Source organism: Branchiostoma lanceolatum, chromosome 2 (genome assembly GCF_035083965.1).
Source record: "Branchiostoma lanceolatum isolate klBraLanc5 chromosome 2, klBraLanc5.hap2, whole genome shotgun sequence".
NCBI classification, from domain to species: domain Eukaryota; kingdom Metazoa; phylum Chordata; class Leptocardii; order Amphioxiformes; family Branchiostomatidae; genus Branchiostoma; species Branchiostoma lanceolatum.
Genome location: NC_089723.1, coordinates 20545505 through 20564541, shown reverse-complemented (window position 1 = coordinate 20564541; position 19037 = coordinate 20545505). Strand labels below are relative to the sequence as shown.

The following is a 19037-nucleotide window of genomic DNA, read 5'->3' as shown; positions in this document are numbered from 1 at the left end:
ACATTTGCCAGACTCCACAGTGCAACTGGCATTATTATTATAGGTTTAAAGGGAGGTTACATACATGCATTCGTTTGAGTCAATTCCAAAATCAGCTGGATAAAAACCTGTCCAACAACTATGCACTACATGTACATGTTTGTACTGGGGTTGCCTCATCACCCTTAACATTTTTGTACTTTTCATATTTAAGGTTCCACACTTATTCTAGGGGGTATACACACTGTGACAGTGTATATGATTATGAATCAATAATGTGATTATTACTGCATTAGATAATTTAGAATGATGATCAAGTTTCAGATGTCATATTGATGGCCCTCTGTATATAGATAAAATCAATAACTAGTAGTACTGTCTACAATGACCTGACCTTGGTGCATGTGTGTAGAGAATGATGGTAACTTCCAATTGAACAAGTCAACTATTGGCAGTCAAGCACTCTTCTCAATAAGTGTGTCGGGTTCTTTTACGTGCAGGTTTGACGCTTGAGCCTTATGTCTGATTCTGAAGCTCCCTCATACAAGGGGCCGCTGGCTTACATTTGTATGCCACCATCTGAAATGATCCAGGTGGCGAAGCAGAGGGGCTGTATTACTGCTTGCGCCACAGAGACATTCACATACTAGTACTGTAAAACATGCCTGACACTTGTGCTTCAAATGCACAAACTATAGTTCCAGTACTTTTGGTATAATCAATCATATACACACGTATGACATACATATGATAAACCAGTATGCAAACTGAATTTGGCCTAGTCCAAACCAGTAGTCTTGCCTATACCTTAACCACATCTATTTGTACATACATATGATAAACAGGTATGCAACCTGAATTTGGCCCAGTCCAAACCAGTAGACTTACCTAAAATAACCAAGTAGCTGAGAAGTGTTCTACAAACACTGTGTTATCTGGGCTAGCCACAAGGCTACGGCCTTATCGCCCTGCCAAGAATGTGTGTGTGTGCCATCCAGCCAACTCAAACACAAGCTATTTTCTCAATCCATGTGTACATAGGCAGGTCCACAGTAATCATAAAAAGTTACTTTTACTTACATATAATATAGTAGGACTGGAATGTTTGGTAACATTAAAGAACTAGAGTTCCACGACCCCTGGGGGGGGGGGGGGGCTAACCTACATGACCTACTCTCCCTCCCAAAAGCCATCTACCTAGCCTGTAGTACTGAAAATCATGATCATAACATGTTCAGAACACGAGATATCAAAACAGGATGTTCCGCTGCCGTACCATAGCCAGTAGCTAGAGGGCCCAAAATCTACTATCATTTCGAGGTCTCACCTCGAGCATGTTAAGGAACCCACCACACTAACAGCACTGAACCTTAATCTGACACTTGAGACAATGCAGCGCAGAATCATAAATCAACAAGCGACCTTGTGAGTATCTCAGTAACTGTTGGGTGCATTATGTGTATCACTTCCCCAGTCATTACTGCACATGTATAAGTATTCCAATTATCGAGCTGTGGCTGGAAAACAAGGCTTGAAAATAGCCTCACTCATAACGAAGTCCCTTGAGAATTATGTTCCAAATAGAACATTAATCTGACACAATTTTTGCAATAGTGAATTTGTTTATCCCATGTTCTCTTCAGAGCCTTACCATTGCACATTTTTATGTTGCCTACCTTACTCAGTTACTGTATGAATGAATGAATGAATGAATGTTTTATTTTCGTGTCCTGCGACTCAATAAAGTCGCCCAGCCCATACGGACCTATAGGACACCAATTGAATACATAAACTTGACATGGGAGTATTGATCGAGGTACAGTAGCAAATAATAATAATTCAGAAATAAATCATAATAATAGCAGTAATGAGTAACACAAAATAATATGAGCATAACATAGTGGCAACACAAAAGGGACACACCTGGTACATTGATTCAAATCAATTCAAGAAAGCAAGTGGTAAATGAACATACATTAAATTCAAATCAAAAGTTGTTGAAGGTAACACACTGTATTTTAGAAGCAATCAAAATATTTTGCATATCAGCGCCAGGTCTTAACTTACTGAAAAGTGTTGGATTAAGGTTGCGTCGGATTAAGGTTCAGTGCTGTTATATTGATAAGAGTGGGGGACTACTCCAGTGTGAGTGGCTCAAACATAGGTTAAACCTATCACTAATATCAGTCTGGTCTTATACAAAACTGGTGTATAATCTAGTACTATCAAACCCTAAGATGGTCATCAATTTAGCAGAAACTGATTAAGTTGGTATCTCCCAGAACTTCGATTATCTTTAAGTAAACGTTTCATAATTTGTGTAACCAGGCAAGGGGACTGGTACACAGGGCTATTAACTTACAAAGTTATTCATCAATAACGCAATAACGTTTACCTACTTTGCATGTTTTTATATAAAGTTGACATGGCAATTGAAGTTATATCATATTTATCACCACCATAATAACTTACTTTGCCTTCGTGTAACTCCACAAGAGTCGGTCTCCGTTTGACGTCCTCCCCCTCCAGGTACTGTGAGGAGTTCCTGTAGTAGTCCATGAGCGGAATGGCGTCGATCGTGTTGTGCCCAAAAGTTCTGTGGTGGGTGTCGCCCTGTGTGTCTTGCGGGGAGGCCGGCGGAGACTCCGCCCCCCTCCCCAACGACGACATCTCCAAGGTATCGCCGGCTTCGTCGTCTCGGCCGTCGGCGAAGCGGACCGAGAAGCGGTTGGGCTTGGCGTCTTCGCTGGACAGCTCGGACCCGAGGTTGGACTCGGCCTGGCTGGCCCCGGCTGCGCTGAACGACGGCGACGGCTTGAGGGTCGCATCGGCCGGCGGCGCGGTTACAGGCGCTACGTTACCGTCCCCACCGCCAGCTGGCTCAACTTTCTCGCCTTTGTCCTCGTTGACAGCGGCGACTTCGAACCTACTGCTGGAATGTGGAGGTCCAACTGGGATCTGTGGAGTATTGACGTCCGTCTCATCGTTGTTGGTAGCCTTATTCGTGTTTTCTGACGATTTTTCGGAGCCTTCTCCAACTTTCGCATCCTGACTGTCCGCCATCTTCTTGAAAATGCCGGCCGTTCAGGCGTCCGTACTTCCGGTTTTATGGGAAAGAACGCGGCTTAACGTAAAGTATCATTAAATACACTTAGTGTAAAATCTACACAATGATGACCTTCAAGAAAGTGTCTACCAAATCAACTTGCTAGCGGTATTTCTGTGTGTGGATAACCATTGTTGTAACATCAATACTTTGCTAATTTGTGTCAATGAACGTCATCGTTTAGATGCTGTAATAAGTAACAAGACTTTCACGACTTTCACACTTCCGGTTTGGACCGGTTTCACCCAGCAGGTCATCCAGCTTCTCACCGGTACTTTGGGATCGTGACTCACAGGGATGGCAGGAATTCGTCACAGATAAATGGGATCAAAGAGGACATGCGACTGTTTGTCTTCTTTGTTTGTGGCACTTGTCTCAGCTCTTACGATAGCGATCCCTTTTCAATGCATTTCTCCCCGGGGCTGAGCTGAATGAACTTGGCACAATATGCAAAATCATTTTGAGGTTTTCTATCCGGGCAGTCTTTTCAGCATCTGCTTTCTATGACGTCTTCTATGATTTATGACTTTCAAAGGCAATCATATGAAACCCCACGTACATTCTAGATAAAGGATTCATTCGTTCATTCAGTCATCCTGTAACTCATTCATTCGTTCATTCATTCATTCATTCGGCATTCATTCATTCATGTGACAGCAACATGGTTTGTGCCAAAACTTCAGAAAAAGCAGTGTTAACAAGCATTAACTTTATTCAATGTTCACTTGCGTTGTACTAATGAAAGATGATATAGAGGTTAATTTGATCAAGGGCATAAATATATAGAAGATCATAGAAGTCCTTGATATGATTAGCATTGATGGCTATAAACATCAGCCGATCCTTGTCTTATGATTAGCTGTACTCACTTCAAGTTAAACGAGAACACAGGATGTGGAATATAATTTTACATCATCACATGATAACGCATTTTCCAAGGTGATCATGATGAATGATAAATGACCTTTAGTTACGAGCGCTTTCCCCCCTGCAGTTTAGCCTTCATTTGGTAGGTAGCGCCACTGCCTTGTACGTTGGCCACGCCGTCTGAGTGGCGGGTATCGCTCAGGCAGTGAACGCGTAACCGTGCAGCCCCAATCAATTGGTTCACAAGTGTCCTACATCATGTCTGCAATGCGTTTGAAAGACATTTATTTTCAGATCTTTCTAACCGACATTCAGAGCGATAACAACATAAAGGCGCGTATAATCCTAACACGATGTATTTGCTCTTTGCTATGTCAGAGTCCTTCATTCATATTTCTGAGATTTATTCACAGACATTGCCCACGGGTCTTTGTTTTGTCTTGATGACACACGCGAGCGAATGAACAGTTTACTGTAACATCAAAATATTCTATTATCACCCTCAGATCACGACGGTCCTCATTTCAAATCGAATCGAATCTTAATAGTCTTTGGTATCACATAATTTGTACATAACGTGTATATGTCCGACAAAAATGAGAAAAACAATCAGAACGTCAAAATTACATACGGGCCTTTACACTACGGTACAATTCAATTCTGAAACTTGGTAACCGAACCCCCGTTGATATAACGTTACATTTTGTACAGTGCGTTGTTGTTTTTACAACTAAATGATAACTTGTCCTATTCGATCTAGAAAAGACATATCTTTACTCTTGACATCTGTAGCAAATTCCAAAAGTCATACGTCAATATGATAATCAACCCAATGGGTTTTGTCATTTTGTTAGTTACACATGATAGACAAGAATCGTCAAAAGACTTGGAACAATACAGACATCTACCGGTATGTCTCCTCATAGTTTTGAGGCAGTCACGGTACACGTTACTGAAGAAATGAGGAAACTGGGGAAGTATCCTCGCTCTTTCGAATCTTTCGAATGACATATGTAGCTTTGCTTCGTTATTAAATGGCCCTACAACTATGGTGTCCCATCCGGGCCTTTGTAAATGCTACCTAGAAATGACCAAGAGACGTCAAGCTATCATTTTATAATACTGTACATGACTTCAGTGTATAGCCAAAAGATTTAGAAACGATTGAGTGGTCGATAGATGATATTGATAATCATCCTATGGCTCTAGACTAATCATGCATGTGAAGGATACTATAAATCTTGAAATGTTCGGGTGGTTTTATCATAATCTAGATGAAAATGAAGACAAGTGTCATTTGTTGTTGATATACATTTGTACATTATACAACATTTAGATAGCGCAGAAAAAAATCGTGTTCCTTATATGGAACTAGACAAACCATATATCATAAGCTCCATATGTTCATATATTTACAACTGTCTTGGGAAGCTTGAACCTGTACCTGGTCCTTGAAGTTATTTTCCAAGCAGAGGCTTCGATCGAGAGGGGTAGTTTTGTCCGGGATTTCTAACGTTTCCTCTCGAATAACTTGAAGTATAATTTAGTCTTTATAGATGTAATAAGTTATCACGTTCTAATGTCACATTGATTTTACCATTACCATACTGATCTATCACCATGACCTGTACGTAGCTCATAAGAGCATAAACGTACAATAAAGGTATTTCATTCATCCATCCATTCATTCATTCACTCACTCACTCACTCACTCGTTCATTCATTATCTTGGTTTTCTAGGTGACCTCTCTACCTCCGACACGTACTGCGAATATTTGCCTCCAATGTATCCTGTACTATAGAACTGAATTGTTTCAACCGCGAACTGAGAACACTACGATTAGAAAGTCGAATTCGCAAACCTCCTCTGATAAAAAGATTTGGCTACTACACAATTTTTTCCCGGATTTCACCTCCTAGACTATATCTAGCTTCCACCAGGTCTTTACAATTACGGATAGCAGAATTGGAAATAGGATGAATACTTGGCAAGGAGAGTGAGACCGCGGTAACATTTCCCCTCAACCTTCTCCCTACTGCCTAACTAAACAATGGAGAATTGGGACCTAAACAGCTACTTCAGTGTGTTACCGGCTACGCCGTCAAACTTCCATGGTAAATTATTCTCTCTATTAGACTAGACCTAACTACTTTTCAACAGCATAGTTGGTATCATGGAGACTAGACCATATCAGTGCTAGTTTCTGCAGCGAAAGAGTCTCAGGAACCCCTGTCGGAACGGACGGTTGCGAGTGTAGATGAAGGGGTTGGCGAACGCTGAGATCAGGGAGAACAACATGGCGAACCTCTGCCACGGTCCGTCCGACGCCGCCGCCACCTCGTCCCCCCAACTCGCCGATCTGAGGATGACGACGAAGTACGGCAGCCAGGTGACGAAGTACACCCCGATGACCAGCAGGACCGTGGTGGCCGTCTTCATGCGCTGTTTGAACTCTGAGGGAACCTTCTGGCGGGTTGGCGGGGTAGACGGCTCCCCCAATTCCATCGAGGAGTCTTCGCAGATCCGTGCTGGAGCCACCTTGTTACTAGGCTGTGGTGAAACAGACTGCACGTGATTACCAATGAATTGACAGTAGCACTTGCTAAAGTCAAGCTCCATACTTGATTACAAAACGGTATTTTAGAACGCCCAAAAAGTCTACAGCCAGTCTTCTGTCAGCCTCCGTTGCAGACTCCTGTCGGCTGTTTTCATTTTCTAAGTTCCAGTTTTACTATTATATTTTTTTTCTTGTTGTTGGCCAGCAATTAGAAAAAAATGTAATAGTATAAAAACAATAACTTGAAAAAGAAAACAGCCGGGAGGAGTCTGCATCGGAGACTAGTCTTCTGTACTAAAGCACAAGAATTGACAGTTATCTTTGCTTTTGATGTACATTTGTACTTTATTTCCTTTGCATCGAGGCGGCCCCCATTGAGCGACCATTCAACGATCTAATCTGTCTTTAATTCCTGTCCTTCAAATATCACTTTACATCATGGATTATATATTCCAAATATAAAGTTGTAGGTCACACACGTACCAGTTTGGTCGCTGAATGGTATCCAGCCAGTGGAAAGAGGCCCTAATCATTCGATCTTTATATTGAGCAGATCTTGTCACGTATCATAATTCCAATGATTCAATATCGGTAATCATCATGTAACCACCAGCGTCCCAGACCATCTCTGAGGCGTTCTTTTTTTGCCCATGGCAAGTTTTAAACACGGGCGTACCTTGTATTTCTTGTATCATATATGGCCTACGTCGGTCAATACTGACCATGGTAAAATTATTGTATCAACTGACACAACAACAATGATGTTTTTTTCTTTTCCCCAATCTCACTCGCTGTCATGCTCACCGTTATGACCGTCCTATAACTCACCTTTAAACCGCTCTTGTGTCCAGCTGATGACGGAGAGTCGCACAGCCGTGCTGACAGTGACGTCACCGACACTTGTCGGCTGATCTGGCCGGGCTTGTCAGGCGACGCCCGCTGACTCTCGGCGCCACTGTCAACCGACGATGAACGAGAGAGCTCGGACTGCCGAGTTGTGCCGGTGATCTCAGCTTGTCCGGAGACTACTGCCGACAGGGCCTGGGGGAGCAGTTGTCTGTGTCGAGCCTGTTGTCGCCTTACCTCGCGCCAGATTCTTGGAAAAGAAACAAACAAACAAACGTTAAAAGAGCAGTACTAGTTATCGCATAATAGCATGATACAATATGAACTGCAGCTATCACAATGGCACGTCATTTTTCCGTTCGTCGTTTTCACAATCTTCATTTTCGTATATTTTTACCGTCTTTCGGTGTGTGTTTGTAAAGAATTTGTGTAACTATAACGTTCTCTTTATATGGGAAGAAAGCCCTTAATGAGATGATAGCTGACGGTTAGTTGGGCAGCCTTGGCTGTATCTACGTACACGTCAGCCTATAGGTAAAGCAGTAAAGCAATCGTGTAATCCACTTTAATATTGTTACGTTCCAAGCAGGAAGATAGTCATTATCCAGGATCTAACGTCAGAATGAACGTCTGGACTCGACTGAACGTACTGAGGCTAGCCTTAAGCTACTAAGTCTGTTGTTTGCAGAATATGATCTATAAGAATATCACCCGGAAGCAATGCACGTGTATGATTATGATGACCTTAAAACATGATCAAAGCAGTGTGCGGATATTCGACCGGTTTACAATTTAAGTATAGTAGAAACCCCTAAAAATTCATAATTTTTAATAGTCTAATAGTCTTTCTGAATCAAAGTTGAAGTGCAATTGCCAACACAACATAATTGCAGTTCAACTTTGATTCAGAATGAGTTCTAGCAACGCAGATGAACTTTCCAGTCTAATAGTCCTGTTTTAAAACAAACTGTAATACTGTAATGGAGATTGTAATACTGATCGATATGAGTCTGTAGTTTGTAATCAGTTATGAAGTCTTTAACTGCATGTATTGTTGTAAACCACAGCACAATTCAGGCAGCTAGTGCATGTGAGGCTGCCGTATACTGTATATTGAATAAACCAATACATACTTGAAGTAGCAGAAAACCATTGTGAGCACGACGATTCCATAACAGGTGTTTATGGCCGTCTGTCTGCCTCTCTTTATTGGCCCCGTGAACCTGGAACAACAGTAGGGAAGCAACGGTCGGGATGGGCATCAAAAGGTTATGATTATTCACTTTTTTTGCTAGAGCAATCAATAATTCTCTTTCACTCCCTCACCCACTAACTCACTTAATCAGTAAATCACAAACTCGCTCACTCGCTCGCATGCTCTCTCTCGCACGCTCTCGCTCGCACGCTCTCGCTCACTCACTCACTCACTCACTCGCTCACTCACTCACTCACTCACTCACTCACTCACTCACTCACTCGCGCACTCACTCACTCGCGCACTCACTCACTCACTCACTCGCTCACTCACTCACTCACTCACTCACTCACTCATTCACTCACTCACTCACACACACACTCACTCACTCGTGTGCTAACTGCGGCGGGGAAATTTGCTTCCCCAGCCGAGCGATTAGCGACTGTAGTTCGGTGGCCTGGTGCCCAGGCTATCCCATACCAGGCCCACCCCTTGTATATATCTCAGACTCAGACCTACTTGCATGAGACGTATGGCGGGAAGAAGTAGAACTCCCCTCCGGTCTCGAAAAATGGAAGGAGCACCATGATGGTGAGGGTCACGAGAAACGGCACGGCTACGAGCAGGGCTGTGCGCAGTTTGGTCACGATGGAACTGTACTTCAGCGGGAAGCAGATGTACCTGTGGAAAAGAATCACATATGAAGGGAATGTGTGGCCCAGAACGTGAAAAATGATAACATTCCGTTCACTTGCACCCGGCGGGCCCACACGAACCAAACGGCGTAGGTATGAACTCATAAACAAGGTCATGCCAGCACAATTAAAAAGTGACGTGATCACACACCTTCACAGAGTCAGAACGGTGCATCTGAATATCAATACTCACTATCTTTGCGGTAGAATTTTTACCTGTTTGTGATCTATAGGTTCCGATGCTGAAAGCTTCCTCAAATTTTCCTCGATTCGCATTGAGGTCTTTCAAAGACAGTCCAATATCTTTTAGATATCATGTTGACAAACCAACCAATTTCGAACGCCAGTGAAAATCATCATGTCGGTGATTGACGAGTATGATTAAAGTACTAAATGATTCATTACTCCCCGTCGTTTTAATTCTACCTATCCGTAACCAAATCTCATAAATATAAAAGAACTAGATATGGTACCTATCACCACGGCTACACACATATATATATACTATTCATGATCAGGCTACTAGCTGAAAGGTCAACAAGTCAATAAACAACGTCCTCAATAATAGAGTCAATTCCACATTACACTGTGAAAGTTTGTTGCATTTTGTTCTACCATTTTCAAAACCTTTGTAACAATCTTATTGAGACGATAATTGTGAAGAACAATTGGAATCGACGCTATCCTTTCTGGACTAAGAAAATTGTAGAAATTTGCCGAGTAGGGTGAATACTCTTCCCTTATTGTTGGGTATGATAATTTTCCACATTTTCATCATCACAAAGAAGCGAAAATAGTCCATGCACTAGATTCGACCATGAAGGTTAGACATCTAGGTTATAAGATACTCCAAATAGAAGTTCCCTAGGCAACTGGATAAGATTTTGAAATAGTCAGACGTCTCAGACAGCATCCGCTGTCTTTGTCCAGTTTTTTGAGTAACTGTTTTTTGGCGCATACACTAGATTGTTATACTCGTACAATCTTGTATACACGTGTATAAAAGCACGTATAGACAAGTGCAGTTGGGCGAAAATTGATGACGAAGGTCATTCCTTCATTCGTGAAGAATGTGAACAATTCTTGAGCCTGACAATTAGACGGAATCAGACTCACGTGCACTTTCATGCAATTTACTGGCCGTTGCTAAATTTAGTCGGAAATAATATTAATGATATAGTGTATGCACCACTTTTCTATATACATGTACTAATGGTGCCTAATGGCCTCTGGGGCTTGTTAGGTTGAAACATTGATACAGCTAATTTTCGTAGATGACGATTAAATCGGGAACAATGCTAGGGGAAATGATTTCCCCTGGTAGCGCACGGTAGCATATGATTCCCCATGGCGCTATGCCGCTAATTTCCAAGCAGACGTGGAAATGCAAAGTTGTAACGTTTCTGAAGCTCCAGGTTCTCAGAGCAACGGGAGGTTAAGAAACGTTAACGATTTTGTCTCTCTGCACCTGCTTAGATATTAGCTACGGCTACACTCAGAGGTGGAGGGAGGCTGGATGACGACCATGGCTGATAGTACTGCAGCTGGACCACTCTGTGCCTCAAGTGTAGGACGACACGAGAGATTTCTCTCCAACCAGAGGTTGGTGGGGAAGATTGAAAATTGGTGGGGAGTCTGGACAGAAAACGGGATATATGATAAAAAGGTCACAATCTTCCCCAACAACCTCTGCTTGGAGAGTAACGAAAGATCCTAGAAAGTCTATAGCTAAGTGTGTGTGTGATGAGCGTTGTAGTGTAAGACTGATAGCTGACATAACCGTAATCAATTGTTGCTTGATTCAATCACGCTTCCCCTAAACATAATCCTCAACTGTACCCAAAACTGCTGTATAGATAATGGGTGATTAAGTTCCACTAATCTCCCACGTTCGTCTTGTGTAAAACAGCGGAAATGAAAAAGCTGACACCTCGCACAGTATCGGAAAACCACCGTCTTTCGACGAAAGTAAAAAACAGAAGCCGAGCCAATTAATTACATTGGAAAGCAAACACTATCGTCGATAACGTTTAGCTTTCCTCTTGACTGAAGACAAAGCCAACCGTACACACTCACGCCACATCTTCAGAAAAGACGCTATAGTCGCATACTCGTTTAGAACTTTATTCGAGCCCACACCGACTAGTTTCGCCTTGTGTGTGGCTTTTTCGAGGATCAGAGCTCAAACTATGCCCGGCTACAGCGCGTTTGCTGAAGATGTGGCGTGAGTGTGTACGGTTGGCTTCAGGTTGCCCACTACTATTTGCCTACTTTCCTCTTGACTGAAAATACACTGAACAATGAACAGACAGACAGACAGACAATCAAGCAAGAGTTGAAAAGTAACGGTATACATACTTAATACTCACATTTAAACACTACATTACATAAAGTAAGCCACAAATAATGGTAAACAGAAATAGAAGTCCTACCAGTATCGGTCCAAAGAGATGGGGCCTATGATGTTGACCGAGAAAAGAGACCCCGTCAGGTAGATAAAGTGTAAAAACAGCATGCCGCTGTTTTGGCATGGTAGAGTTTTCTGTCCTGTCATGAGCCATATCATTAATGGACCCTTTGAGATGACCTGAAGAATATCGGCAACAGCCAGGGTGCAGAGCAGGGTGTTCCCGGGCGTACGGAGCTCCTCCACCGACGAGATCGTCAGCAGGACCGCGGTGTTGCCGCACGTGCCCAGCGTGATGCATATCGTCACCCACACGAGCTGGAGCTCGCGCCAGGGAGAGGTGTAGTAGGAGAACGGTTCCCAGTCGAAGACGGCGGCGGTGGAGTTTTGGGGGCCAGGCAGAGCTGAGGTCACATTGGGCAACATTTCTCGTCGTGTGCCTGCGATCAAAGCTAGTGTTTTGTTCAGAAGAGCCGTTGAACTCCCGGTACCGCTTGCCGAACGCAGTACAAATTCATATTCATACCTTGGAAGGAATGTTCTCTACTCACGGTGGTCAATTTAAGTTTTGAGACCAGAACTGTACTGTACGATTTCAGACAGTTTTGTTCAATGTACGGAAGCCAAACAACAAAACATTTTCGACAGTTTTCAGACACGTTTTTGTACGCATTGCTTCCACAGATCCGCGTGTCTTCTCACCCCGACCAGTCCAACAACTTCGACGGCTTGACCATTCCACATGGACCTGGCTTTATCCCGGGAAAGTCGTCCGACGTTTCAATCACCATCCGGATTTACGCAAACTGATTAGCGTTCTGACAGGAAATCTGCCCCTTCGTGACAACGAAAAACACGCGATACGTGTGTGACGATTTTAGAGTATGATACCGTGCGATTATTTAGCCGTCACGTTTTAGGCATTATTTACTACACGGCTGAAGATTGGCTGCGCGACAAATTCTGGAACCTGTCGTAGACAACTGTTATAAAATCATGGACGTAATGCTAATTATCTCCCTCGGGGATACTAGTAATTAAATATGATCAACTCCCTTTTGACCACCTCCCTTGTGACGGGATCACAACTTCACGTAACACGCAAATCACCTTCAGCATATGTGCCTTCTTATTATGTCTTCCTAGATTGGATGTGATCCGAGACCAGCAGAGTTTTAGGTGAAAAACACGCACACACTGTATGAAATGTAACGTTATATGAACGGCGGTTCGGGTTTAGATTTAGAACTTTACCGTATTGACTTGAGCCGTAAGTAATGTTGACGTTCCGTTTTCTTCCTCGTTAATGTACTACTAGGTTCTCTGTTCAGGTTGTTGAGTGGACAATGTACACATAAAGATGGAAATATGTTCCTCCGTTATACCAAGAAGGTTTAAAGAAACCCTCCTTGAAAGACCAACGCCGTTATGATTCGAGGATAATATAAGATGCCCGCCACTCCAAAGTCGACAACGTCATCTACCAAATTAAGGCTTAACTGCAGGGGAGAAAGCGACCGTAAATCAACATTTACATACATACAAGTGGGAAATGCGTTATAGTATGACCTTGAACCTTGAACGAAGACATCGGTGATGTTATTGTATGGTAGTAAAAAAAATTCATCCAATCCCTGTGTGCTCTTGTATCTTCAATTCAAAGATAATTTTGTTAAGTGTGTGTTTTTCAATCTAATATTCTGTTCACATTCAATCTAGAAAGACATGCGCTCGTGATAAGTAGGCACATTTGCTGAAGGCGAGTTGCGTGTTACGTGAAGTTGTGATCCCGTCACAAGGGAGGTGGTCAAAAGGGAGATGATTATGTTTAATTACTAGTATCCCCGAGGGAGATAATTAGCATTACACCCATAATTCTGCAACAATCCCCACAACACATTAGGAAAAAATACCGAAACTAATGATTAAACCAACTCGATCATAACTGCTACGCTATATCAAAATGTATTCTAGCCTTTATTGTATTGTATTAGTGATTAGGATGCTATATCAAAATGTATGGTAGCCCTTATTGTATTGTATTATTAATTAGGATGTTAAGTTTTATTCTATACTTCTACTTTGTATTATGTTTACGAATTCTTGCCATACTTTGTACCATGCACAATTGTAGTGCAATAAAGTTCTTCTATAACAGTTGCCTACGACTGGTTCCAGAATGTGTCGCGCAGCCAATCTTCAGTCGTGTAGTAAATAATACCTAAAACGTGATCCTATATAATACGGCTAAATAATAGCACGGTATCATAATCAAAATCGTCAGAGAAGTATCGCGTGTTTTTCGTTGTCACGAAGGGGCAGATTTCCTGTCAGAACGCTAATCAGTTTGCGTAAATCCGGATGGTGATTGAAACGTCGGACGACTTTCCCGGGATAAAGCCAGGTCCATGTGGAATGGTCAAGCCGTCGAAGTTGTTGGACTGGTCGGGGTGAGAAGACACGCGGATCTGTGGAAGCAATGCGTACAAAAACGTGTCTGAAAACTGTCGAAAATGTTTTGTTGTTCGACTTTCGCTGTGCCTTCCGTACATTGAACAAAACTGTCTGAAATCGTACAGTACAGTTCTGGTCTCAAAACTTAAATTGATCACCGCGGGTAGAGAAGGTAGGAATATGAATTTGTACTGCGTTAGGCAAGCGGTAGTTCAACGGCTCTTCTGAACAAAACGCCAGCTTTGATCGCAGGCACACGACGTCGACGAGAAATGTTGCCCAATGTGACCACAGCTTTGCCCGGCCCCCCAAACTCCACCGCCGCCGTCTTCGACTGGGAGCCATTCTCCTACTACACCTCTCCCTGGCGCGAGCTCCAGCTCGTGTGGGTAACGATATGCATCACGCTGGGCACATGCGGCAACACCGCGGTCCTGCTGACGATCTCGTCGGTGGAGGAGCTCCGTACGCCCGGGAACACCTTGCTCTGCACCCTGGCTGTTGCCGACATTCTCCAGGTCATCTCAAAGGGTCCATTAATGATATGGCTCATGACAGGACAGCAAATCCTGTCGTGCCAAAGCAACGGCTCACTAGTGCTGGTTTTGCACCTCATCTATCTGACGTGGGCTTTTTTCTCCGTCAACATCATCGGCTCCATATCTCTGGACCGATACTGGTAGGACTACCATTTTATTTGTGATATGGTTCTTCTTTATTAGTTCTTGTTTGTGTGTAGCGTTAATTTTCTATTCTCAAAGCTTGCTTGTTTCTCTGTTCATCGCTATTCAGTGTATTTTCAAGAAGGAAGCTATACGTATCATAATCGACAATGGTGATAACTTTTAAAAGTAATTGCCTTGGATTCTGTTCTTGACTTTCGTCGAAAGACGGTAGTTTTCCGATACTGTGCGAAGTGTCAGCTTTTCCATTTTCTGTGTTACTCAAGACGGTCGTGTGAAATTAATGGAAGTCAATCACCCATCATGTAACGTTACAGTCATCTATACAGCACTTTTTGGGTGCACGTGTGTTTGACGATTATGTTTGTGAGAAATGCTATTATCATGTCGACCGTTAGTCTTGCCCTACAGTGCTCACATACGTCTTGCGATAGTCATACGATTTCAATGCAATAGGGTTTTTAATCAGACTATGGCAGAACCGACCACTGACAAGGATAAAACACAGCCTTTTCTGTAGAAAGAAAGTAGAATTTTGCAGGTCACGTGCATGGCTGTTCAAAAAAATGCCCTAAGTAATCGTACGACGATCGCACAACGCATGTGGCCGCGCCCTATGAAGTCAACGGAACATTATCCCATTTCCTTCACATTCTAACATTCTACATGTGTTCCACAGGTACATCTGCTTCCCGCTGAAGTACAGTTCCATCATGACCAAAGGACGCACAGCCCTGCTTGTGGCCGTGCCGCTTCTCGTGACCTTCACCAACACGGTGCTCGTTCCATATTTGGAGGCCGGAGGGGGTTTCTTCTTCTTCCCGCCATTCGTCTCATGCAAGTATGTCCGAGTCTGTCTCCACTTACATGTGTGTGAGTGAGTGAGTGAGTGAGTGAGTGAGTGAGTGAGTGAGTGAGTGAGTGAGTGAGTGAGTGAGTGTGTGTGTGTGTGTGTGTGAGTGAGTGAGTGATTGAGAGAGTGAGTGTGTGTAAGTGTGTGAGTGAGTGTGAGCGAGGGAGCAGGTGGGTGAGTGGGCGAATGAGCGGGTGAGTGAGAGGGCGAGTGTATGAGTGTGTGAGCAAGCGAGTGAGTGAATGAGTGAACTAGTGAGTGAGTGAGTGAGTGGGTAATGGAATGAGTGAGTGAGCGCGCGAGTGAGTGAGTGAACGTCCAAAGTGAGTGAACGTCCAAGTGAATGAATGGGTGAGTGAATGAATGAATGAGCGAGTGAATGAGCGACCGATCCGAATGAGCAAATGAGTGATCGAAAGAGATTACTCAAGAAAAGAAATATCATAATGACTGACTGCAAGCTCCCGATGCTCGTACCGACCGTTGCTTGTCTACTGTTGTTTCAGATACCTGGGACCAGCAAAGAAAGGCAGGCAGGCCACGCTGAATATCTGTTATGGAATCGTCATTCTGATCATGATTTTCTGCTACTTCAAGTATGAATATTTAGTGGTTCTTTACTTAGTTATAAGAAAACTTAATCATACCGGTCGGATATCTGCACAAAATGTTGTCATTTAAACTCACACTTGCACGGTGTTTTCCCAGGATGGGGTGGAGTGAAAGTAGTGCGTTTCATATAAATATTCTTATAGATGGTATTCTACGAACAACATGCAATAAGTAGCTTAAATTTCACCTCAGCAAGATCCTAGATAATGATTATCTTTCTGCTTAGATCCTCTTTTCATTAAAGAGGATAAAATGATTATTCAACAGGCTTTTTCTTTCAAGAAGATACATTTATATTGTCACACGCATGCACGCCCATTATCTGTAGAAGATGCCAAAACAAAGATTGTAAAAACAAATAATCGGCAAAAAGACAAATAAATTTTTAAAAAGACTTAAGAAAAAAAGAGAAACCCAACAAAAAAAAAAGATTCTTCCGGGGTTTTCAGTTGCTTACTTGCAGACCCTGGTCGACTTATTTGCTCGGGTCACATTTCAACCGGAGCCCGGTCGGGTTTTTTGCAGAAACGAAAAAATTAAGGAGTATAGTAATAGATATGCACCAGCTATGCTTTTCGGTAATTTTTTGGTACGTTTTTTTGTCTTTTATACCATACTTTTCGTTCCAAAGACTGCTCGGCCGGGCCCCAGATTGGAAATTTGACCCAAGCATTATCAGTGCTACTGCCGTACCCATACTCAATTTTGTATCTTAAGCACCGATTGTGTTGTTACTGCCCTTTTAACGTTTGTTTGTTTACTTGTTTGTTTGTTTGTTTTCCAAGAATCTGGCGCGAGGTGAGGCGACAACAGGTTCGACACAGACAACTGCTCCCCCAGGCCCTGTCGGCAGTAGTCTCCGGACAAGCCGAGATCACCGGCACAACTCGGCAGACCGAGCTCTCTCGTTCATCGTCGGTTGACAGTGGCGCCGAGAGTCAGCGGGCGTCGCCTGACGAGCCCGGCCAGATCAGCCGACAAGTGTCGCTGACGTCACTGTCAGCACGGCTGTGCGACGCTCCATCATCAGCTGGACACAAGGGCGGATTAAAGGTGGAGTATAGGGCCATCATTTGTATGAAAGTAACGGTGAGCATGACAGCGAGTGAGATGGAGAAATGAAAAACACGTACTGTTGTAAAAGTTCCGAGTTTCATTCAAGAATTCCAGCCACATCCTAAAACCGGTTTAAAACTTGAGTCGGACAAAAAAAGGGTTTCAAAGATGGACCGAGATGAAATTGTTCAAAATATAAAAATAAATGACCAAGTCTCTCTTTTCCGTTGAGCGACCAAAATTGGATTTCAGTGACCTATATGATTTGATGATTAGAAAATGATTCATGATTTGAAAAACAACAAAACTTACAAAACTACTACTTCAGTGGAAATGAGTAAAAACAAAGACAACAACAATCAATATACATCATCTATGTTGCTTGTGCTCCAGTACGGAAGGGTGGCTGAGGGCGTGTTCTAAAATACCATTTGCAATTACGTATGGACCTTGATTTCTTTTTTCTCGGGATCTGGATCTGTTACTGTTAGTTGTTTGACCTTTTTGCACTACAGCCCAGTAACAAGGTGGCTCCAGCACGGATCTGCGAAGACTCCTCGATGGGACCGGGGGAGCCGTCTACCCCGCCAACCCGCCAGAAGGTTCCCTCAGAGTTCAAACAGCGCATGAAGACGGCCACCACGGTCCTGCTGGTCATCGGGGTGTACTTCGTCACCTGGCTGCCGTACTTCGTCGTCCTCTTCAGAACGGCGAAGTTTGGGGACGGAGTGGTGTCATCGGACGGACCGTGGCAGAGGTTCGCCATGTTGTTCTCCCTGATCTCAGCGTTCGCCAACCCCTTCATCTACACTCGCAACCGTCCGTTCCGACAGGGGTTCCTGAGACTCTTTCGCTGCAGAAACTGATATATTCTAGTCTCCATCATACCAAATCATAACAAATATGCCATTTGAAAAATAGTCAAGTCTAGTCAAACAGAGATGATAATTTGCCAGGGGAGCTTGGCGCCTTAAGGGCACTAAGTATTCATCCTATCCCAATTCTGCTATCCATAATTGGGAAGACCTAGGGAAAGCTAGATCGAGTCTAGGAGGCTAGGACCTCGAAAAAATCGTGTCGTAGTTCAAAATAGTTCAGTGCCGTGAAGTGATCACCAATTGGGACCTAAGCATACCTTAGATTTCGTGCTATATCAATCTGTTCTAAGTTATATAAAAGGATTCGATGTCTCCTGGTAATTTCTAGGTATTATTCACCAAGATCCGAGCGAGAAATCATGGCTCTAGAGGCCTTTGATAACGCCAGGTCAGACATGTCATTTGAAAGAGGAATTTCCCCTCATTTTTGAGTAATTTAGCTCATACAGTTATCACAATTGTGTTTTGACGACTCTTGTCCATCATATGTAAGAGAAAATGACAAAATTGATTGTTTTATAGAGACAAATGACTTTTAAAATTTGGTAGATGCCTTTGTGTGATGATAGACATTCGTTCAAATAATGTACTGTATGAAAAACGTTTTGCATGCCAATATAGACTAATATAACGGTCACTAGAACAAGAATAAACTTGTGTCAATATTCACTTGTATTGTAGACGTCACCATGATAAGCATCTTGTCCCCATCATTGGGTCAAGGTGACAATGTGGTCTTGTGCTTAGGGTTGTCGACTTAGATGAGGCAACAGTAGGACATACTGTGAACCAGTTTGTTTCACAGCACCCACCTACGCGTCCAACGTTGACATGGCACCGTGGTACAA

General features: G+C 43.1%; 3 protein-coding genes across 13 annotated transcripts in view; 1 reads left to right on the top strand and 2 right to left on the bottom strand.

Moving 5' to 3' along the window:
• LOC136427847 (solute carrier family 12 member 1-like) overlaps positions 1-3064 on the bottom strand; it is a 35696-nt gene extending 32632 nt beyond the window's left edge. For 9 of the 11 annotated variants that reach the window (XM_066417027.1, XM_066417030.1, XM_066417029.1 and 6 more), the window contains exon 1: positions 2452-3064. In XM_066417027.1, the coding sequence (XP_066273124.1) occupies positions 2452-3042 (591 nt within the window). In that variant the 5' untranslated portion in view covers positions 3043-3064. The remainder of the gene's footprint in view (positions 1-2451) is intronic. The other 2 variants (XM_066417036.1, XM_066417037.1) reach the window with 1 other exon arrangement.
• Positions 3065-6003: 2939 nt separating this feature from the next.
• On the bottom strand, positions 6004-12157 carry LOC136427845 (5-hydroxytryptamine receptor 1B-like). Its single transcript, XM_066417026.1, has 5 exons — positions 11679-12157; positions 9071-9232; positions 8490-8579; positions 7339-7606; positions 6004-6503 (listed from the first exon to the last, which is right to left on the bottom strand). Exons 1-5 carry the CDS (start codon positions 12077-12079, stop codon positions 6150-6152), a joined length of 1275 nt encoding a protein of 424 aa, XP_066273123.1. The 5' UTR covers positions 12080-12157; the 3' UTR covers positions 6004-6149.
• A 1667-nt stretch (positions 12158-13824) lies between these two features.
• LOC136427844 (5-hydroxytryptamine receptor 1B-like) lies at positions 13825-18858 on the top strand. Its single transcript, XM_066417025.1, has 5 exons — positions 13825-14786; positions 15470-15631; positions 16150-16239; positions 17041-17308; positions 17827-18858. The coding sequence occupies exons 1-5, from the start codon at positions 14380-14382 to the stop codon at positions 18175-18177; spliced, it is 1278 nt and encodes a 425-aa protein (XP_066273122.1). The 5' UTR covers positions 13825-14379; the 3' UTR covers positions 18178-18858.
• The last annotated feature ends 179 nt before the right edge of the window (positions 18859-19037 follow it).